The sequence below is a fragment of the Temnothorax nylanderi genome, unplaced genomic scaffold (genome assembly GCF_030848795.1).
Source record: "Temnothorax nylanderi isolate EJ_2023f unplaced genomic scaffold, tnyl_v1.0 TNYL_tig0267_pilon, whole genome shotgun sequence".
Taxonomy (NCBI): domain Eukaryota; kingdom Metazoa; phylum Arthropoda; class Insecta; order Hymenoptera; family Formicidae; genus Temnothorax; species Temnothorax nylanderi.
The window spans coordinates 149,658-173,790 of record NW_027249329.1 but is presented as its reverse complement, the minus strand read 5'-3'; the positions used below and the strand labels follow the sequence as shown (position 1 = coordinate 173,790).

Here is a 24,133-nt window from a genome sequence, read left to right as displayed (position 1 = left end):
ATCTCGCCAGATCTGCATGGCCATATCTGATCACATGCAGCCAGATATGCTGAACTATAATCCGATCTCACCAGATCTGACCATTGCTGCCGTTCGATATTGAATCGCAGATCCAATCGGATCTCTTCCGATCTAATCGGACATTATCTGATTGCTTCAGATCTCCTGAAGTACGAGCAGACATTACGCCTCAGATCTTGTCGGATCTGAGCAGACCTAGCCAGACATATCTTGATCTCACCAGATAAGACCAATCTTGGCTTACAAAGTTGTGTTGCTGATCCAATCAGATCTCTTCCGATCTTGCTGGATCTGAGCAGACCTAGTCAGACATATCTTGATCTCACCAGATAAGACCAATCTTGGCTTACAAAGTTGTGTTGCTGATTCAATCAGATCTCTTCCGATCTTGCCGGATCTGAGCAGACCTAGTCAGACATATCTTGATCTCACCAGATAAGACCAATCTTGGCTTACAAAGTTATGTTGCTGATCCAATCAGATCTCTTCCAATCTTGCCGGATCTGAGCAGATCTCGTCAGTATAGAACTTATAAAAATTTCGTTCTCAAATCGTCCATTATTAATTTTTACATCCAATGTTGGACATTATATCAAATATAATATTAACTCTGTAAAGGGGAAGCTTAAATGATTTTTGGTCAAAAAATCAATTAATTTTTATATTAAAAACAGTTTTCTCAATTTTGAAACATTAACATATATAATAAATATAGTCTCTGCCAATTTGATAATAATTGTTAATTTCGACACCATATTTAGAATTTATTATAAATATTCCATTAAAAAAGTACCATGCAAAATTAATTAATAATAGGTAAATATAAAAGATTAATGTGTATATGTATATATAAAACATAAATCTTTTAAATTATTTTGCAAACATACCTTATAATTTAAACTGATAAAATAATATAATCACATATAAACTTATATAGTCATATAGGATTATATATGATCAGATCATAATGTTGCATCTCAAAGTATCCGATAGATGGCATCCGACGGAACCTGATTCTCGTATTTAAAATTTGATGGACAGTGGTATAAGAACGGTATCAGACACGGCAGTGTCGTGCTAAGTTGCGCCAAGTTATGTAAATCGTGGAACGGCACAACTTTTGTATCGTGGAGTCCACTTTTATAATAAAGTGGCACATTTAAAAAATAACATTTGAAAACAACAATTTTCTGCAGTAGATGGACACCGGATCGGATCAGATCTACTCATGTCTGATTGGATCTGATCAGATAGGGCCAATATTTTGATCAAACCAGATCTGAGTGGATCGGATCTGATGAGATCTGATCAAGTTTGTTCAGATCTCTTTCATTTTTTCCCGGGTAGTGAGGGTGATTCGTGGCACTTAACGCGCACAGAATTTACTCGCGATATTTTAGGTTGGCGAACAACAGAAAATTGCCTTTAATAAGTAAGTGAAAACTGGGATGAGTATACGGATTCAGAAGTGAACTGTCTCGTGCCGGATCGGAAGTGTCTCCAAGTGCGTAAAGCCGCGATTTTTATACAGAATTAAGGAGGCGGTATTATTTTTTAATACAATTTGATTGGTTGAGTTCTCTTCCGATCGTGACGTAACTTTCGGTTTTTCGCCTATCCCTTGGCGAGCTAGACATAATTATCTATTTTTAAGGTTGTCCATTGGCGAGTTTTGTCGTAAGGCCCACCCCCGCCGTCTTATTTTTTGGGGGTCTAAGTTATCGATTCTTACAGTGACGCATCCATTTTTTTTATTATTGTCGATTTCTCTTTTATTAGGGCTCTGGGTTCTTAGTTTATCTTGCGACCCTGTTTTCAGTACCGACAGACAAATGCATTCCATCTAATCTTAATTGCAGTTTTATTGCAAACAGAAACTTCCGCCACGTGCCCTTACAAGATTTCTAAAAGCACGTTTTAGACCTCGTTTCTGTTTGTCGGAACATTGCGCGGGCAATTTTGAGCTAGTCGCGCGATGCAATAAAGATTTTCGGCAAACTCCGTCTGGGATTAAGGCCCCTTTGGCGCGTCATGTCGCCGTGTTTTATAGTAGTGGGCCAGACAAAATTGACAAAACGTAGTCGTATATGCTTTGTCTGCTTGGATTTTGTCGTCTGGAAGTTTTCTCTCGATTTCTCGATCTCGTTTAGCAAACATAAAGAAAAAATAGTGTAGTAAATATGGTCGGCAAGAGAGGGCGCGAGTCGAGAAGGCCCTGGATGGTAGGAAGAGAGGGGAGTCGTGTGGCAGAGCCCGTGGAGAAAGCACGTACGCGGTGAGCTCGGCGCGAGATATTACGCGAGATATTACGGAAGATACTTACGATTACGAATAACGACTTACGATACAGTTGCGAGTTGTGTGTGTGAGTGCGGAATATTTATTTCTGCCAAACAGCTTCTCTGAAGCTCTTGTACTCAAATATACTTCATATACGTTAAGTGAGTGAGAGTTATTAATTTCCCTGCCTATGCACCAGGCACCCGCATTAACATTAGAGGGACGAGACGACTGTCCCTCACTACATTTCAAAAGTGGGATTAGTGACCAAAGATCGCGAGCCTTGTGTGCCTGATTGTGCTACGTAGAAGAAACGGGTCCGGTCAAGATGGATGCCCGTGAATTTTCTATCGCGGCTCTTAGGGAGATGTGCAAGTGGAAGGGTCTGCCCTTGAAAGGAAATAAGGCGGATCTTATTAAGAAGCTCGACAGACATGACGCCAGCGGGTCTTGGAGGGAGGAAATCAAGCGTCTCGGGACCGACGTCGATGTAGGACCAGTAGGATCCGGCGAGCTAGCGAATTCATCATGGCGGGATAATGAGCGGGAAGACGACCGCCAAGCTGCGCAGGATGATGTGCGCGGTGAGATGGATCGGTCTATCCCACCCATACGTTTGCAAGAGCCCCTGATCGGTATGGAGGATTCTGGCGGTGCCGACACTACCGACCGGCCACGTACCGAGAGAGAGCTGTCTCCGTCTCATCAGTGGAGAAGAGAGCAGGAGCTATTACGACGCGAATTAGACATTACCAGGCGAGAGAGAGAGATAGCAATGCAGTCATCGGCGACATCGAGAGTAAACAATAACTTATGGTCGAATTTCAGACAGCCGATTAGCGCCATAAGCGAGTTAGTAAGTGAGTTCGCGGGTGAGCGTGACGCTTTCGACCGATGGGTGAGGCAATTTAACCTTGTGCGGCAGACGTATTCGTTAGATGACAATGCTGCGCGAGTGCTGATTGGTTTAAAGGTTAAGGATCAAGCGCTGAAGTGGTTCCATTCCAGACCAGAGCATCTAGAGACTCCAATCGAAAATTTATTAGAGCAGATGCGTAACTTATTCGATGTCCGGCCGGCTAAAGTTGAGTTGCGGCGACAGTTTGAGAAGAGAGAATGGAAGAGTGACGAAACATTCGGCACATACTTTTACGACAAAGTTATTCTGGCAGGACGAGTACCGGTGAATGAAGACGAGCTGGTAGATTATTTGATCGACGGGATTCCTGACAGATTTCTTCAAAATCAAGCCCGAATGCAGCGGTTCGTGAGGAAAGATATGGTGTTGAGAGCGTCCGAGAATATTAAGTTGCGGCCCGAAAATAAAGGGAAGCACGGACGTGATAGCAATGTTGTTGTATCCGACAAGTCGAAACAAGGAAAACCAGGAGTTCCACAGAAGAACGAGAATAAAGCAGAGGGAACGCGGTGTTACAACTGCAACCAGACGGGTCATCGGATGAAGGAGTGTACCAAGCCAAAGAGAGATCGAGGTTCCTGTTACGAGTGTGGAGTTCAAGGGCACGGTATGCGAGACTGCCCGCAGAGACAGAAGAAGACAACCCCGACGACGGAGCAGGAACCGAAGCAGAGTACGCCGCAAGTAACAAGTGTCACCGATCAGTTTGTCGCGGATAACGAATATCTAAAGTTTGTCGATTTCGAAAGAATTGGTGGCGCGACTAATTATCATTTCCGTTTAGATACTCAGTTAGATACCGCGAGTCCGATTAGCCTGATTAAAGAAAAGTTTGTTCCGCGTGATAGGGTTGAGAAAATAGCGTGTGAACGATATGAAGGAATTAACGGTTCGACGGTAGAAATCGTAGGCGTTGCTAAATTAAAAATTGCATGCGAAGAAGCGACAGCCGAGGACGTAATTTTAAGAGTCGTTACAGATGGCACGATGAAACATAGCGCTCTCTTAGGTAGGGACGCTTTAAAGCTATTAGGGTTAGGTTTAGCGAAACTTCCGGACGGAAAGAAATCAGTGTTGGAAAATGAAATCCTGAATGTGGAGCCGAGCATATTTAGCGGCGGCGAAATAGACAAGTTAGATATTAATCCGGAGTTACCATCTGAAGTACGAGATAGGGTTAAGGAAACTGTCCGAACGACTTATTTGGAAGCGAAACGACCCGAAGTTCCAAAGATCAAAACTAAGTTTAAGATTAAGGTTAAAACCGAGCAACCATTCCATTTTACTCCAAACAGATTATCTTATGATGAAAAGAATAAATTACGTGAGATTATTGATAAATTGTTGAAAAACGGAGTAATTCGTCCGTCAAATTCTGAATATGCTTCTAGGATTGTTTTAGTGAGAAAACGGGATGGCAGTTTGCGTTTATGTATTGATTATCGGCCTTTAAATAAAATTACAGAACGCGATAATTTTCCTTTGCCGGTTATTGAGGAGCAAATAGACGAGTTACAGGGTAAACGCTATTATACATTACTTGACTTAAAGGATGGTTTTCACCACGTTTATATGGATGAAGATAGTATTAAGTATACATCTTTTGTTACCCCGTTTGGACAATACGAATGGGTTAACATGCCTTTTGGTCCGAAAAATGCTCCAGCCTGTTTCCAACGACATGTTAGCGTTACTTTAAAAGAACCTCTTAAGTCAGGTGAAGTAGTTTCGTATTTCGATGATGTTGTTATAGCAACCGATACACTCGAAGAACATTTCGAAGTATTAACCAGAGTCCTCCAAATATTCACGGATAATTTATTAGAATTAAGATTAGATAAGTGTCACTTTGTTTATGAAGAGATTGAATTTTTAGGTTATGTTGTATCAGCTAAGGGCATACGTCCAACTGAATCGGGAATTCTGGCGGTAAGAAATTTCCCAACCCCACAATGTGTAAGAGACGTGCAAAGTTTTTTAGGTCTGAGCTCATACTTTCGGAAATTCATACAAGGGTTTTCATTGATTGCTGCACCATTATACGCTTTATTAAAGAAAGGGGTAACTTTCGAGTTTGGTTTCGAGCAAATGGATGGGCGATGCAAGGTGGGCGTTAGAGCTCCAAAATTATGATTACACGACCGAGCACAGGGTCGGTAAGCGAATGCCGCATGTGGATGCACTCAGCCGAGTTTATCACATATTAGTATTGGAAGACAATACTTTCGAGTTTAATTTATCGATAAGTCAAGCGGACGATGCGAACATTAAAGAACTTAGGACGCGATTAGAGAAAAAACAAGATCCCTTTTATGAGATGCGTAACGGTATAATCTATAGAAAGAAGAAAGATAAGATATTGTTTTATGTACCATCCGCAATGGAGCAAGAAGTGCTACACAGGTATCATAATGATTTTGGCCATTTTGGTATAGATAAAACTTGTGCAATACTCCAAGAAAGTTTCTAGTTTCCGAACATGAAGGATAAAGTTAAGAGTCATATTAAGAATTGTATTAAGTGTATAGCATTTACGAAAAATACTAGTAAAGCAGAAGGGTTACTTCATAGTATTCCCAAGGGAGATTTGCCATTTATGACTGTTCATGTCGATCATTATGGTCCAGTAGATCGTGCTCATGCGACGAAGAGACATGTATTAGTAGTTATAGACGCGTTTACGAAATACGTGCGCTTATACGCTGTGAAATCTACAACCTCGCGAGAGTCAATCAAATGTTTGAGTGAATATTTCCAAACTTATAGTAGACCGAAAACATTAATTTCCGATCGAGGTACATGCTTTACTTCGAGAGAGTTTGAGGATTACATGAATGAAACAGGTATTACTCATGTTAAAATAGCGACGGGATCGCCCCAAGCGAATGGGCAAGTAGAACGCGTTAATCGAATATTAGGTCCCGCTTTAGGAAAACTATACGATGGCAAGGATTGGCATAAATCCTTAGGAGAAATTGAGTTTGCCATTAATAATACGCCAAATCGTTCAACAGGCGAGACATCCAGTCAATTGTTATTCGGTGTTAGACAACGCGGAAGTGTAATCGATGCGCTTAAAGATTATGTCGATGAGACTAGTGGGACGCAACTACGAGACTTAAAGGTATTACGTGCTAAAGCGAGCGATAGGGTACAGAGGGCCCAGAAATATAACGAGGGTTATGTTAATAAGAAACGGAAACTAGCCCATCATTACGAGACAGATGATTTTGTTATGGTCAAGAATTTTGACACTGGCCCAGGGAAATTAGCCCCCGCGTATAAAGATCCTTATAGAATCATTAAGGCGTTACGAAACGATAGGTATGTTATCGGTGATATCGAAGGATTTCAGATGTCACAAAAACCGTATACAGGCGTGTGGAAAGCCGCTAATTTAAAACCGTGGCGAGATAAAGTCGACGGAGATCACGAGACGGATTCAAGCGAAGAATCTGATATCGAGGATGATATCGAGGATGGTAGGAAGAGAGGGGAGTCGTGTGGCAGAGCCCGTGGAGAAAGCACGTACGCGGTGAGCTCGGCGCGAGATATTACGCGAGATATTACGGAAGATACTTACGATTACAAATAACGACTTACGATACAGTTGCGAGTTGTGTGTGTGAGTGCGGAATATTTATTTCTGCCAAACAGCTTCTCTGAAGCTCTTGTACTCAAATATACTTCATATACGTTAAGTGAGTGAGAGTTATTAATTTCCCTGCATCAGGCACCCGCATTAACATTAGAGGGACGAGACGACTGTCCCTCACTACAATAGGAAATAGCGTCGAGATCGTAACTCACTTGCCGATGGACAACCGCTAATGCTCGGTTTTGATTTTAATCTTAAAAGCTACTCTAAATTTTTAAGAGGTTTCCGCGAAAAAGGGAAATCGTGGAGTCCACAGGACGTAACACTGCATTTCTTACAGCTGTGTCCTACCTTTAGACAGTTGAAGCAAGCGTTTTTGTCTTTTACTATACTTATCCTCTCTTCCATAGGCATCTTCCTTGCTCTGTCACACAAAGAGCTTTCATGATTTTCATTGCAGAAAATACATCTTATGACACGAGTTTCTTTCGCGTTGTAAAGACTTGCAGCTGTCGGCGTCTCGTTTGGCTCTGGTTTCGCATTCTCTCCTTTTCTGTTCTTAATATTTAGACCAAAGCCACTTACCGCCATGGATATTCTCTCTTCAGCTTCTACTTCGGTCTGCAAAAAACTCATTAACCTGGTTAAACGATCTTTAGCGTCAGTAATGCCCGATGCGGAAGGATGCCTTTGCCAGACTCTCAATAATTCCTCCGGCAAAGATGACTCGACTAATGGATAGAGCATAGCTGCACACATTTCAATAGTGACATTGAGGGATTCAAGTGCTCTTAAATGAGTTTCGAGTTTATCGTAAAGGCTTACAACAGACATCTTAGATTCTTTCTTAGCCGTATTATTTAATACTAATTTAAGTAGCTTGCGGATATATAATTCTATCAATAATTCGTCCCTGCCGAATCTGCTCTTAAGACTATCAATAACTTTATCGTAATTGTCTGCCGTTGGAGAAAAACTGTTGACCAGTTCGTAGGCTCTCGAATCCTTCACCATGGCTTGAATAAGGTATTGAAATTTGTCCTCTTTGGTAATGGATTTATCTCTGTGGATATTCTTAAATAGACTCCAGAACAATAACCATTCTTTCAGATCTCCATTAAATTTCTGTAACTCAATCTTTGGAAGCTTAAATCTTTTATCGTGTGCGGGATGATTTAACGGGGTCGTAATTGAGGGACTACTCGCTGTTTGACGAGTTCCGGGATTAGGTACAGGAAGGGGGGGAGGGTCGATAAATTGTGATACATTAACCTTCATTTGCTGATACCTGATACGATATTCATCGGGGTTCTCGATCTCTTTAATCATCTCTTCTTCCTGTATTTCCTCTGTGTCTTGGGTCCATTGGAATATCTTTTCGTTTAAATCCTCTAATACGCTCGCCTTCTCCTTGAAAAGAGCGAATGATGCTATGATTTCTTCTACTTCCGGATCCTTTTTGCTGATCTCGTATCTCAATGTCATGTGTGCTCGAGTGAAAGCCGCTCGTACGACCGTTCGGGTTTTCCGTAGCTTATCCATCGTATTTTTAGAAACGTTAATCTCTCCCGGGTCCTGTCACGGTCGCCAGAATATATATGTTCCTTATAAATCCGGGAGATTCGGGTATCTACGGAATTACTCTCTGTATCTGTTACAAGACCTTTTATTATAGAACGGTACAACCTTGTAGCTCTAACGCGACTGCGCGGCTCACTCACCGTTGTTAAAGAATATAAAAGATATGGCGGCGCACGCCTGGCGCCACTGCATTACTTCCTACTGTGAGGGCGCGAAACTTAAAAGAATAGTTCTCTTTTCTACAATGTGTATAATCTACGTGCGCAACACATGTATATGAAGAGAAGTCACCACGCTCGGGCACGGGTAATAGGACTGATGATGATTAATAATAATAAAGCACGAACATCCTGTTACGGTTTTCCTTGCCTTATTCTTTATACTGAATTTTAATCCGCGGAGCCATTTGAATATTATTTGGTATTTATGTTTTCTAACATATAAAATTGTATATATAAGTACTTTTCTATTCTCCAATTACTCTGTTTTAACAAAAAGACTATTCAATATATGAACAATTCGCTGCTTTAAATGATTTTCCTTCGTTCATACATGTACTATTTTCACATACATATTAGTTGTTTATTTCTTTCAATACTTAAAATAATTGCTATATTTTTCAAATTTTTTTTGTCAATGATTTTTTAATAAACAACGAGCGACGGCTATAACCTTCTGAAGGTCACTCAGGAGGATGACCTTGACAACATATGTTCATTAAAATTGATGAGATCATCCCTAAAATAAATAATTACTGAAAGTTTTTAAATATTACGTATATTGTGATATATATTGAAAAAGAGGGTGCAATTACAAAATTATAGGATAAAATCATATTTAAAATCATATCTTTTCTTCTAATAAATCTTCATATAATTGGCTATATTGTGATTGATGCCTTTTTCTAAATAAATTCTTTCTGAACTTTAATTCTAGTTTAAAGGAACTTAATTTATTTTCGTAGCTTTAATTATTATGTATCATAACTATTGGCTAAATTAAAACCATAATTTTTTTTAAACCGAATAAATATGAAAAAAGTTTCATACAAGGTGGTCTGAAACAACCCTATTATTTCGCAAGTGTCAGATTCTTGCTCTTAAAAGATATGATTTTATAGGAGAGCTCTTCGACTGGAAATTTCTTGCAATTTTTGGTCACAAGCGCTTCATAGGTTTTAACATAGTTTTTACTTGGTGTCACAGTAAGACTTTAGGAGGCTACCCTTCTTTGATTTTAATAAAATTGTGCAGGTACGTAGTACTTACTAAATGTAGTCGGAGCTACTAGTGCGAAGTTGCGGAAATGCAACAGAAAAGTTTCCAAAAAATTTATATTTGACTTAATTAACATTTTTTCAGATTTTGATATGAAAAAATAATTTAAATTTAAAAATATTTTGCTGAAATCTTTTATTTTATTAGTGTATTAGAAAACTATACGTATACTGTTGACAAAATAAAAAAAATAAGAAATAAAAAAATTCATTTTTTTACATTTTTCGCACTGTAAACACCTCGCTTTACGTGAAAAGTTGGAACCGTACAATAATAAACCTCGTTTCGCACTATAAACAGGGGGTGGTGTTGGATGGACCTCGCTTTGCGTGGGAAGTTGGAAATCCATATGGAACCGTATAATGATAGACCTCATTTCGTATTGTAAGCAGGGGGGCGATGTGGGACGGATCTCGCTTCGTGTGGAAAGTTGAAATCCATGTGGTTACATTCTATTTATGAAACTTCTTTTGTTAATAACTTAATAAACAACGAGCGATGATATCGAAGAATATACTGCATTTACCTAAGCCGGGTCCACATTATCGAGCCGAACTTCGTCGCGAACCGATCATGCGTCCACATTATCGAGCCGAACCTTGAGCCGAACTTCGCCGCGAGTCGATCATAGTCCACATTGTTGAGCTGACGGGTTCGCGAACCTCCAATCGAACATCGCATCGGTACGAACCAATCGCGTACTCACTCCACGAATCTGCGAGCATTTTGGTGATCGCGGCTCGGTTCGCAGTGTCCTACCAAAAGTCGGTATTTCGATAAAACATCAAAAGATGCTTTTTATGATCAGATTATACGCTTTGTCGGGTGGTAGACTGGTAGTTAAGGTAGTTCTGTCGTTTTTCACTCTGCTTACGAATTTTTTGAAATTTTAATATGTTGTAGACGGAGTTAATCTATCAATTACGAAATTTTGAAGTCGATTCACCGTTTAGTTTATTAATTAAAAATAGCACTTTTTGTGCCTGCGCCCTATACACAACGTGGAAGGATGGCATTTTCATCACATTTTAATATGTAACGATAGAACGGATCCTACGATTTTAATAAAAAAAAAAACAGTAGGGTATAAAACATGAGTGTGGGATTATTCTAAAAAAAAATTAAATTTTTTCACGGTTTAGTTTCAAAGATATCACTTTGCAAAGAATACATATTTATGCATATTAAATGTTTGGCAACATAACCCATATCAATAATACGTCTGCCTTCAAATTGAAATGTTTGTGATTTCTCAGTGAAGTTATGTGGCACCTTTTCACGTTTAGCACCATTTACTATGCACATTGCGGTAACGGCTTTTTTTCGTTTAGCAAGACTTTTTTTTGATAAACCAACCTTTCAAACGCAATTGATCTGACATTAAAGTGTGGTAGTGGTGTATTCATGCATGAGCTGTTTCTATGTAAGCAGGTTTAGACTGTACAGATTCAGTCAAAAGTGTCGCTCCGGTAGCATTGAATAAGTGTTGAATTTCTCTATCTACTGGAGACCAAACTTTTAGTTGATAGTGTACCGACAGAACTACTCTAAGCTTCGAGCTAGACAAATAATGACAAAAGACGAAAAATAAACGATGAAAGAAAACGTGAGTAATTGCCCAGTTGCTGTATTCGATTCGATCTACGTATGTGCAGTCTACACGACTACTGATAGACAAAATGGAATGGTCTAATAAAAAATGTAAAATTAATTAGTGATTATGAGCAGAAAAGATTATTATATACGGGACGCTAAAAATCCCGAACATTATAACAAGTTTAAAAAAATGCATATTTATATTTACAATCGTATTTTTAACGTTGCAATATATATATTATAAATTTATTGCGTATTATCATAGATTTAGAGTATGTTTATGCAATATTAATTAAATATAGTTATAGGTAGGTAACACTCTAAATATTGTTTTATGGTTTGAAAAGGGATTAAGCTTTGAATACAAGAAAATAATAAAAGCACACATACGGTTAGGCCCCGGTCTCCCCTACACATATTCACTCGTCTTTTCCTGTTCTCATACTTTTTTTTATAAGAAGAAATAAGTAAAGAACTCGAATGTGATAGTGACATGTGCAAAAAAAAAGATAACGACATTATTGGCATCTCTGAAAAGAGAAAAAGCGAAAATAAAAAAAGTATAGAAACAGGAAAAGGTGAATTAATATGTGTTTATTTACAAGCTTACGCATAAGCCTGGTCTCTAGATTTAATATAGGAAACGACACACTACTCGTAATTCGAAGGGAGAGAGATTGTGTATTTTGAATTTTATCAACAATGTAATAGAAGTTTTAAAGACATAAGCATATATGAACATATTAATATATCCGACAGAATAGTCAATGCATAAAATATACAATAGATATACATATTCATTAACGAATAATCCCTTTAAACGCATCAAATCACTATCTTAACTATCTTCTTAATAGTGAAGTATTTTATTGAAATAGTTGTAACAGTGTGCAATTTTCATAAGACTATTAACATAGTCAAGTATAATTTTTAAAGGAGCTTATCTCAATAAAAGGATCATTCGTATTAAACCAATGTACATAAAAGATAAGATGCAGAAATATCACACATTATATCAAAGAAATAATAAGGCATGAAATAATACGTTATTCTCGAGCAGTGATGGAACAATTATTCTTAAAAATACTGATTGATTAAATTATAATTATTCTTGTACCGTCTCATAAACGATGTAGATAATTCTCAACCCAAAGTGATTAGTCATAAGACGAAGTCTTCTGTGTAATTTCTACAATTCAAAGTAATTCAATGTTAAATGATATGTAACGTATTAATCCATGAAACAAGACAAATGGCAGTTCAGTTCGCAATATCACTTGTAATAATCAGATTCCGTCGGAGGAAATCATAACTCAATAATTCAAAGCAACGGATTATGAATAAGTTTACTAATGTAACGGTTGTTCTTTCTAGAATGTAATCAAATGCCGTAGGCATACCTTAATATGTAAGAAACGCAACTTAATTTGCATTGAAATGCTTAACAATATCTAGTATAGAAGTCTCTTTTACATAAATATTCTCAATAGTAACGATCTGGTTTAAGCAATTACAACTTAAATAGAAAAAAGGAAAGTGAATAATCGTATTGGTTGCAACCATAAAAGAAAAGAATGAAATTTATACTGAGCTCAGTTTCATGCAATGTGAAGCCAGGCGGCTTCTTTCTCCTGTGGAAGTATTCCTCGAACTGCTCTCGTGATCTCTGAAACCAAAGATCGAAATGTACACGGGCCGAAAAGTCCGTTGTCACGTTCTGTCACGTTCTGTTGTTGTTCGTCCGTTTTTTGGTCAATGCATTTAAGCAATTTACCAGGGATTTGGACAAGTCGTGTGAAGGATATTATTATTGTTATTGTTATTGCTTTTGTTATTCGGGACCGAAAAGATATCTAAGTTTATAAATTTTGTACCGAGGATCACTTTTATTTATTTGATTATAATGGGGATAATCGATGTCGAAATCGACAGGAATAGGTTTAAATGGAGGTGCGTTTTCTAATTGTTGCAATTGGTGGAGGAGGAGAAGAGGATCTCGATTGGAAATGACTGCTTGTTTAATCTGGAACCTAATCTTTTTAATTTGAGTTCGTCTACCTCCCTTTTTCGTCATCTAACCCGAATCCTCGAAAATGAATTTTATAGCTCGCCACACTCTTCGTCAGCGCTCAAAAGCCAATCCGCCACACTCTGCTCGCCACACTCTTCGTCAGCGCTCAGATCGGCAGCGTAAAGGCCAAATTCACTTTCGGGAATTAATAGTAATTATTACGACTCTCAAGAATCAACCCCGTAATCGCCACGCTCTCGGCAGCAAAGGTACCTGCTCGCCACACTCTTCGTCAGCGCTCAGGACCAATCGCCACGCACTATGTCAGCGACAACTGCGAGTCGAATCTTAGAAGTGATCGATTAAGAATTTAACACGAGATGAGATTCCAGATTTCGAGCTTATTCCTTTTTGAACTTATCTTACCTTTATTCTTAAAATTTAATACAAGTAAGTTATGCGCGAGGCGCGGTCTTAAAATACGGAGACTAAGTCCCAGGATTGAGCGCGAATGCTCGGATTTAGGCGTACAGTCGAATGTAGGAAAATGACTGTCTAGAATTGAGTGAGATTTAGGAATGGCTGAGCAATTGAAATGCTAGAGCCGAAGGAGTGGCTGAGCAATTGAATGCTAGAGCCTAAGGAGTATATGAAGTTCAGGACTATCTGGAAGGAGCCGAAGCTCGGAACTATCTGGAAGGAGCCAAAGCTCGGAACTATCTGTTTTCCGCGGCGTTTTTCCGCCCTATTTATACCCGAAAAAGACCGGAATCTCTCGCGCGAGATTCCCGTCATTTCCATCGCGTCTTAAGGGGGGAGGTTTTCCAGAAGCTTCTAGAACATTCTAGAAGCGTAGTTTTGGGCCCCATCTGGCCCCCAGCCCCCCAAGGGTCGTCCGATAAGATAAACATTTACAGGAAACTGAGCGTTCGCTCGGAATTCCGAGCCTCGCGTGCGTAGTTTAAACGTTCAAAACTTCTAACGTGCGTCGTCGAAAATATAAAATTTCCGTACGTAACACCGTTATACCAGGCTAATCGTAGATTAGCACAACTCTGGTGGTGATCAATGGTTTTAACAGAGATCGAAGAGTTACCTGAGAGCTGAAGCATTCTCCGTCTAGAATAATAAATCCTCGAAAGGATTACGTCTCTGAATTACGCCAGCAAGGGCATTCTCTCTCATCCAGTAATGGCGGTTTTGTCCTACGTGTGAACACACGAAGTGGTAATGGCGACGGTCTTCCTTCATTCCTCGTGTCTCAAGTATCGATCGTCAACCGTTCTCGACAATGCGTCGACGTCCTCTTTCCACAGATACTTTCAGTGATCGCTTTATGATTGAAGACAAGTATCCCATTTCTGCAAAATTCCATTTGAAATATTACATCTTTCATTAATATTTCAGAAATTTTTTACGACCGTTTCTACATCATTTCGGCAATGTTTCAATGTCCGCAATTATTTCAAATGTGACCATGCTGAAAGATTTCGGCAATGTTATGAAGTATTTCTCAAATATATCTACGAAATATTGCGGAAACACTTCAGAGATGTTTCAAATACATTTTACACTAAAAAAAATGTTTCGTATTAGCAAACAAAATTTTCTTACTGACGCAAAAACAATTTGTTGATATGTGAAAAATAAAATATTTTATTACCGGAACAAAAAAAATATATTAAGCCGTATATGTGCGTATAGCCGTCGCGCGTTTGTCCGAAGAAATCCGCTTTCTCAACCGGTCACCCATCCAAGTAGTATACCGGCGCCTTGTCGCTTGATATCGATGATTGAACAGGGTAGTGGTGATCCTCTGACTCTGACGCTTCTTTCTTTCTTATACTTGCTTATTTTGGTGAGCATAAAGCTATCGCATAACAATATTAACAATACAGATATACGAATAAATCTTTTTTGCCAGTCAGCGTCGAATATTATTTTATAGATATTAAATATTATTAAATATTTTATATTTTATATTAAAAATGCCATATGACAAAATTTGGAATATCAGAAAATTCTTAATAAAAGAGAAAAAATGCAATAATTATATAATAATAAATTTAATTTTTTATAAGTTCTAAAGTCTGTCAGCAACTTTTCGGAAATATTACAAATGCAATGTTGTATGTGAAACATTCAAAAATATAACGCGTGCAATGCAAACGTAATAATAGTTTTATCATGTATCAGAAATGTTTCTAAACCATTGCATCTGCAATATTTCTCCCGCAATATTGTAGAAAATTCACTGCCTGCAATTCAATTTTTCATTACCGACGCAATCTTTCGGAGATTTTTCACAGGTATTTTAGATGCGGTGTTGCATTTGATATGTTACATAAATATTATTCGTGCAAAGTAAACGTAATAGTGCTTTTGTAGTGCTTTGGAAATGTTTCTGAAATATTGCATCTGCTACATTTTTTTTGCAATATTACAGAAACTTATAAATATTGTAAACAACTTTCTGAAAGATTTCAGACATATTGTTAATGCAATATTGCAAAAAACATGGTGCAGGTACATTTTTGAAATATTTTAGATGCATATAATTGCAAGTGAGATGTTAATGAAGTGTTTCTGCATTGTTTCCGAATATTTCAATATTTCAGCAACATAACATGCCGAGTGGGATACGAGGAAAACAGTACCGATATTACAGACTATCGCAATATTTCACACAGTAACGAATTACGCAGCCGAATCGTCTCAAGGCAGAGAACGTTATTACTCGAACGAAAGATGAAAGACGAATGAACGCTCGTCGTGCCGCAAGCACGAATATGTTCGTCCTGCGCACGCGCCGTATCACGCACCGCTCGCGTGATCAGAGTCTGGAGCGCAACACGGTCTGCGCCGAGCGCGCGGATGACACGGTTTACGCTGAGCGCGCGGATGAATACACAACGACACAAGTCCCGCCATCTGTAGTAATTCTACCAAATGATATAATACAACAACAACCACCACAGATGGCAGCTAATACACAATCTCTCCTCTTTATCTCAATTCCATTTTAAACAATATGTGTACATGTGCTTTTATTATTTTCCTGTATTCAAAACTTAATTCCTTTTCAAACCATAAAACAAAATTTAGAATTAATATTGCATAAACATACTCTAAACCTGTGATAAATACGCAATAAATTTATAATATATATTGCAATGTTAAAAAATATGATTGTAAACATAAATATTGCATTTTGCATACATGCATTAAGAATTTATATAAATTTTTAAATTTATATAAATAATATTTATATAAATTTTATTGTAAATCTCGATACGAGATTTGACTTCAAAAAATTTTAACTCGTGTTCGCGGTTCGCGATGGAGTTCGATTTGAGGTTCGCCTGCAAGTTCTGTTCGAGATTCGGTTCGGGGCTCGGCTCGCAGTTCGGTTCGATAATCGGACCCGGCTTAAATATACTAATAAAGTGAAACATTTCAGCAAAATATTTTTGAATTCTTGTTATTTTTTTATATCGGAATTTTAAAAAACGTTAATTAATCCAAATAATTTAAATTGGAATTCTTGAAAACTAGACATTTCCGCAACTTTACACTAGTAGCTTCGACTACATTTAATAAGTTACTACATACCTACCTGTAAAAGTTCAACAAAATTAGAAGAGAGTAGCTTCTAAAGTTAAGCCGATGTCATAACTTTTGCAAGCGACTTATAGATGACAAGTAAAACAAAAATTTAAAACAATTTATTTACCTACTTATTTCTTGATTATCTACTTCTAACCACATTCAAACTGTACGAGGATAATATTTTTAATCTGTTCTCAGATATTTTAACGTCCATTATATTTAATAATAAGAGAAATATAGGACCGTTACGATATACAATCAAATTAGAATCAAATACCATACGCAGCTTAGATCTTTAACAGGTATTTCTCTTATTATTATTTATTCACATCGCCTGAGAAAGACGTTTCAAACTATTGTTAACCAGTTGTTGCGATAAATATTACCACATGTCTCGGTAGTAGAATTGATACGACACCCTTCACGGAATGAGAAAGGTTCCAAGATCGAATCGTGGCTGAGGTAATATTTGTCGCAATAAATTCTTTACAGTTTTTAGATAATTAAATCGAGTCGATTTAATTCCGGGGAGAGAAGGGTTTTAATTCCAACAATAACTGTGTTTCAAGTCCGACAAATAATCGGCGCGCAGTTAAATAAGTTGGAAAATTATACATGTATGCACACACACACGCACACGCACACGCACACGCACACGCACACGCACACGCACACGCACACGCACACGCACACGCACACGCACACGCACACGCACACGCACACGCACACGCACACGCACACGCACACGCACACGCACACGCACACACACACACACACACACACACACACACACACACACACAGAGAACTAATATAAGGCTGTCAAAGATCTAAGCTTGGATCGTATGGCATTTGATTCTAATTTGATTGTACATTATATTTAATTTAAAATGTGAAAGAAATGAACTACTTTTTTCAACAAAAATTGAAAAATTGACATTTTGATCATTTCTAAGTGCATTGTCTTCCATAACTTGTATTTTTCTCTCCTTTTCTTCTTTCCTGCTTCTCCATCTCCCTCTCCCCTCTTTTTCACACTCACGCAAGTATATGTAGGTAGGTAGTCCAACAATGAACCATGTAAATTTCAGAGGCTTATATCTCTCTCAATTATTGAGTTGGAGATCTGTGTTTTTGCATACAGTCATGAATTTAGTTGGCTACATACTGTATAAGATAACTTGTAAGTCATTTTTAAAGTTTAGGCACAAATTCTATTTTTTTAAAACAATGTCAAATGGTTTATTGTGTACAGGGGTGTGTACACAATGAACCTAGCCATTTTTAAGAATAAACCACATGTTTTATACAGTGAATTGTTAGTGTTATTTTAGTTGTACTATGTTTTAAAATGTTTATTTAGGAAAGAGATAATTATAAGACATGATAAGTAAGATTAGGATAGCATGACTTTAAATTAAAGCTAACTTAATTATATATGTTATGTTTTCATTATTTGAAGCTTACAATCAAAATTATTATTTTTAATCAGACTTTTTCTTACTTAGATTATTATTTATTGTAGCAACTAGTCAGTTTAATAAGACTTATAACACAGATAACTGTAGTAAAAAACAAAATGGTTTATTGTAGACCATATAACATTTTTTATGATAATTTTCAAAAAATACGGTAAAATAATGCAATAGAAGAAAGTTGCTTACAGAATTATAAAGCCAATACACACAAAAAAACTTAGTTTGTCACCCAAAAATCACAAAATGTAGTCTCAAACGGCCGTCCTTCGCGCGATTTGCCGGCCGATTGGGGAGCCGAAGAGGGGTTCAAATGCGAGTCGTTGCATGACAACAAGAACAATCTAGCAACACTACATTTATGAAATATTGCAATGGTTTATAGTGTACAACTGGTTCATTGATGGACTACCTACCCTATTTACAGATGGAAATGTCTTTTTATACTTACCTAACTTGGCATACTTTTTTTAAATTTCAAAATAAGTATATCTGGTTCAAAGAGATGTATTTCTATCTTTCAGGTACTCTCCGGTGAATTATCTCCTTTATTATTCAATGGATCCTGGGCAAGTAATCGCCATATATGTTATCGAGACATCTGGGGTGGCATCTCCTTGTTAAACGTTTCGAATATCGCATCGCACAGTTTGATGCCGAATGAGACATTCGTAAGTCTGAAAATGTCGTAGAAATAAATTCTGTTACATTATTTTCAGTTCATCATCAGGATAATAAACGTTAATACCTTTTTTTATACAGAGACGATTAAACCCAGCAAAATTCTCTTTATCGCCGGATCAAAAATTCTTACTTCTTGCTCAAAATGTGAAGAAACTGTTTCGCCACTCGTACTTAGCACAATATGTCATTTATGATCTTAATACACGGTCAGTGTAATTTATGGAGCATCGATAACACATCGTTTGTTAACAGCGGGGTTAATGTAGGAACTTTACAAACGATTTCACAGAGAGTGCATAGTGTTAACACCTTATCCTGAGAAAGACAGCCATCCATATCTTTTACTGGCGCAATGGACTCCAAGTGGACACGGACTCGTCATGGTGCAGGACTACGATATTTATTACAGAACAGGTCCCCTAAGCAATACTGCATATCGTGTAACGAACACTGCAGTGCCCGGTATATTGTCCAATGGCGTACCAGATTGGTTATACGAAGGTAAAATATTTAGCTATCAATTTTCTATTAAAACACTTCTTGCCTAACTTTCATACGGTTTGGGGGAGAGGAGGAGTTAAGCTGTAACAAAAGATATAACTAATTAAGATCTCGAGGACACGTTTTAAAATTGAGAGACAATGTTACGTAATTAACAATAATACACGATTTTTAATAAAACAGAACTAAAACATTTATTATTATTGCTTAATTATTATTTATAGAGGAAATATTGCACAGCGGAGAGGCAATCTGGATGTCGCCGGATGGTCATGTGATGCTTTATGCCTCGTTCAATGATTCTCTCGTAGAAGAGATGCATATTTCGTGGTTTGGAGAGGGAAACAAAGCTTTATATCCTGATATACGATCCCTACGATATCCTAAGGTACGCGATATATTCGAACAGTCATTGCAATATTTTTTACTGAAGCTAGATTTTTTTTATATTATTTACGTTTTATGAACAAAAAGAAAGAAATACTATTCTAGAAACTTTGTATTTTATTTACTAGCCAGGAACGCCAAATCCTTCCGTACAGCTATATGTTGCCGATTTAGCTGATCTGAAAAATATTCGTACCAAAATAGTGAAACCACCACCAATCATCGAGCATACGTAAGTTTATTAATCTCATTCAGAATAATATAATAAATAAAATATTTTTTACGTTGCGTACCCTAAAGGAAATGGATATTCAAAGGTATACAGAAATTTGTGTATCTTATTATATATTCAATTTGTATAGAATTTTGGCTTTATCTATATACAGAGATTCAATATAAGTATATTCAGTCGTGTGTATTCCATACAATACACAAAATGATACACACGACTAAATATACCTAAATCTTTGTATATGAATAAGTCTTGGTCTACAATAGGTGTTTTATGCCCTAACAAATTTAAGAAGGTCCACCTGAGTGTGTTTTTCGTTGATCTTACCTAATAGAGCACCTTTCAAAGTATAACACGCTAAGTACATAGGTCAATGTAACGCTTAATAACTAAGAAATAAGCCCATGACGTTTTCAATAAAAATTACTTTTTTTCGAGCACAAGAACGAAACTCGTTTTCGGTAGTGTTTTGGATGCTGAATACGATCTCGTTTGTCAAATTGCTCTATCACGTCACAATTTTGAGGAATTTGTGGTTAAAGTTGCAAAAATGGACTAAAATGTATTTTGGACTAGTGTACTTTGACATATTATAACTACGATATGTGACGTGTTGAAGAAGTTTTATTGCAATTACAATTAAGTATTTTGTTAAGACTTTCAGCCCTTAAAAGGAATTTGTGTCGATTATTGTTAAAATGGTATTGATGATGAACATAGCCTTTTTAACTCTTTCATGCCTGACTTTCTTTTAAGGAATAATTAGCATCTAATTACGTCTTACTAAAGATTTTTAAGACCGCTGATCATGAATCTATAATCAAAATTTCAAAATTTGAAATGGCGGATTAATATGACGGACAAAATGTAAAATTTTGAATTTAAATAAAACTCATATTTCAGGGATTTTTAGGATCGCTGATTTAACCCCTTAATGGCCAGTGGGATACGTATGTCCCACTTTAAAAAATCATATCTTCCATAAAAATTAACACATCGACTTCATTAAGGTCTCATTTTAAAGAGTAAAGTAGGCTCTAAATACAAAAAAATGTTGAACCTGAGGGATAGCAACTCTTCAGCTACACACCCTGTCAAAAAGTGCCAAAATTACGAGAAAATAGAAAATAAACACAAAGTTTAGGCAGAATTTTTTTGTTTACCTTTAGTTCATGTATACGTTTTGAAATAAAGTCAAAATTATGTACAAAAAAGGGCTACAAGAAAAATTACCCCTGATAGTGATAATAAGCCAAAAAACACCCTTTATGCGTTTAGAATAGTTATTCTATTATTTGTTTCAAAGGTGGTTTGAGGGTGGCTAACCTTCAACAGGATGGCTTGGGGATGGTTTCCATGTCTTAGTAAAATTTTTTCTCATTTGAGAATAATGTACCTAAGCCAAATTTTCGACTTGTAACGTTCTAAACGGGGATGTTTTCTTCAATGTGGGGATAGTTTATAAGGGTAGTAATGGTCTGTATATTTTTTACAATATACCTGCATGTTCTGGAATGTTTTTTTTACAATTTAGATCCAGATAAAGTAACAGGAAATTAGATTACAACTAAATAAATTCAAACGGCCAATTTCGAGCAATTATCAGGTGTTAAAGAAAATTATTTAATACATTCAATATAGTATACAAATTCGTTAACGTTTCGCGCCTTACTTGGCCTTCCTCAGAACAATAAAAATTACAAAAACGCATATATATCTCGCATTATTCTAAGAGTACAACGAATCAACTCATTACGACGCCACAATTTGCATTAATCCGGTCTCACCAAAGCAATCGGACAGTTAGTCATATTGAAGTCAGAAGTGTCAATTATTCGTCAATCCACGCACTGAGTCGGTCGCTTCTCCCGCTGTATGTCCCTTATTCGTCCATGAAAACTCATATGGATGTAAATTCCTTGTCTCACAACCATCTTAGTGACAACTATGTTAAAATAGAATTCACATAAGACCGAAAAGAACTTTTGATTTAAAACGAGCTTAGCCACAAATGACTCACATAAGTAGTCGATGAAACAAAGAGCCGGGGTGGATTCATTACAACGTCTCGCAAAACGTGTGTTTATCGTGAGAGATAGCGGACGACTGAGACGATACCCGCATTACAAGGACACGAAAACATAAATCTTTGTTATTAACCCAACGTTCAAGATAATCGATTCAAGATGTCAAAATAAGCATCGTTTAGCAGTTCCGTGTCTTTATTTAAATTTATACCATTAATCTGCTCTTTAATATGTATCATTTCTGCGGTTAATCTCTTTTTGTAATTATGCTCAACTTCCAGAATGCGCGTATTATCCCAGTCAAACGAATGATTAAATTTAGTAGAATGTTCCGAAACAACAGAATGCTTTGAATCATCTAATCTTATATTGTTTTTATGTTCCTTTAGTCTAGTTTGCAGCTGTCTTTTTGTTTGACCGACATAAGAGGCATCACAATTTTTACAACATATTTTATAAACTACGTCATTATTAGAAAAATGGGCGTTCTTATCCTTATGGACCTTAATGATGCTACTAAGATTGTTAAGAATGCGATATCCCACAGAATTTTCAGATTTATCGATTGCTGAAGCGATGATTTCGGAAGTGTGCCCCAAATACGGAATAACAATAAAACTTTTTTTCCCTGCATTTTCGGAATCATCACTCGTATTGTTATGCTCAATCGACTGAAGTTTCCTCAGTCTCTTATTAATATGTAAAAAAATCAAATCAATGGGATCGTCTCAGTCGTCCGCTATCTCTCACGATGAACACACGTTTTGCGAGACGTTGTAATGAATCCACCCCGGCTCTTTGTTTCATCGACTACTTATGTGAGTCATTTGTGGCTAAGCTCGTTTTAAATCAAAAGTTCTTTTCGGTCTTATGTGAATTCTATTTTAACATAGTTGTCACTAAGATGGTTGTGAGACAAGGAATTTACATCCATATGAGTTTTCATGGACGAATAAGGGACATACAGCGGGAGAAGCGACCGACTCAGTGCGTGGATTGACGAATAATTGACACTTCTGACTTCAATATGACTAACTGTCCGATTGCTTTGGTGAGACCGGATTAATGCAAATTGTGGCGTCGTAATGAGTTGATTCGTTGTACTCTTAGAATAATGCGAGATATATATGCGTTTTTGTAATTTTTATTGTTCTGAGGAAGGCCAAGTAAGGCGCGAAACGTTAACGAATTTGTATACTATATTGAATGTATTAAATAATTTTCTTTAACACCTGATAATTGCTCGAAATTGGCCGTTTGAATTTATTTAGTTGTTACTTTGTCGAGCGAAACATTTGTTTATTAGATTACAACATTTTTACGTTTTAAGGGTGACTCTCCCATGTACGGCTAGTTTAGAGGGTAGGAAAATTATGAAAATTTTTTTTTACATATTTGATACCTGCTAACTTGAATCCACCATAAGTCGAGTGTGTTTAACTCTTGCAAAAAAAGTTGGCCGTTAAAGGGTTAAAATATGTTGTTTCCATATTTACATTTTGTCAGCTACATTAGATCTGACATTTTAAATTCGAAAATATCGACTTTAGATTCGTAAAAACGACTCGAGTAGCTCTCGAAATGAGTTTCATTCAAATCCAACACAAGCCCTAAAAAATTCTAATCACAGTTGATTAGGTATCCTTCTCACATTCGACTATGACTGATCAATTTTTTAGGGCTTAAAACACCTATGGTAGACCGGAACTAAAGCTAAAATACTACAGAAAGTGAATATACAAAAGATACACACATGTCTGTATATCTTTTAAACACCCATTTCCTGAGGGCAATCACCTATCCAAGTAGTAATTACATCCAACAGTGCTTGACCTCATTGATCGAACAAATTACTGGTGACCTCCTGGCTCCGACAATTCCTTCTTACTTATATTTAACATATCTAAAAGCATCTTTATTTGCTTTTTGTTAAAAA

The 24,133-nt window shown here is 37.0% G+C and overlaps 1 protein-coding gene across 2 annotated transcripts in view; it reads left to right on the top strand.

The window, feature by feature from the left end:
* Positions 1–24,133, top strand: part of Dpp10 (Dipeptidyl peptidase 10) — a 176,408-nt gene that overhangs the window by 48,518 nt on the left and 103,757 nt on the right. For both annotated transcript variants that reach the window (XM_071718747.1, XM_071718745.1), the window contains exons 2-6: positions 18,891–19,037; positions 19,129–19,256; positions 19,340–19,551; positions 19,776–19,939; positions 20,067–20,170. In XM_071718747.1, coding sequence (XP_071574848.1) covers positions 19,020–19,037; positions 19,129–19,256; positions 19,340–19,551; positions 19,776–19,939; positions 20,067–20,170 — 626 coding nt within the window. In that variant the 5' untranslated portion in view covers positions 18,891–19,019. The remainder of the gene's footprint in view (positions 1–18,890; positions 19,038–19,128; positions 19,257–19,339; positions 19,552–19,775; positions 19,940–20,066; positions 20,171–24,133) is intronic.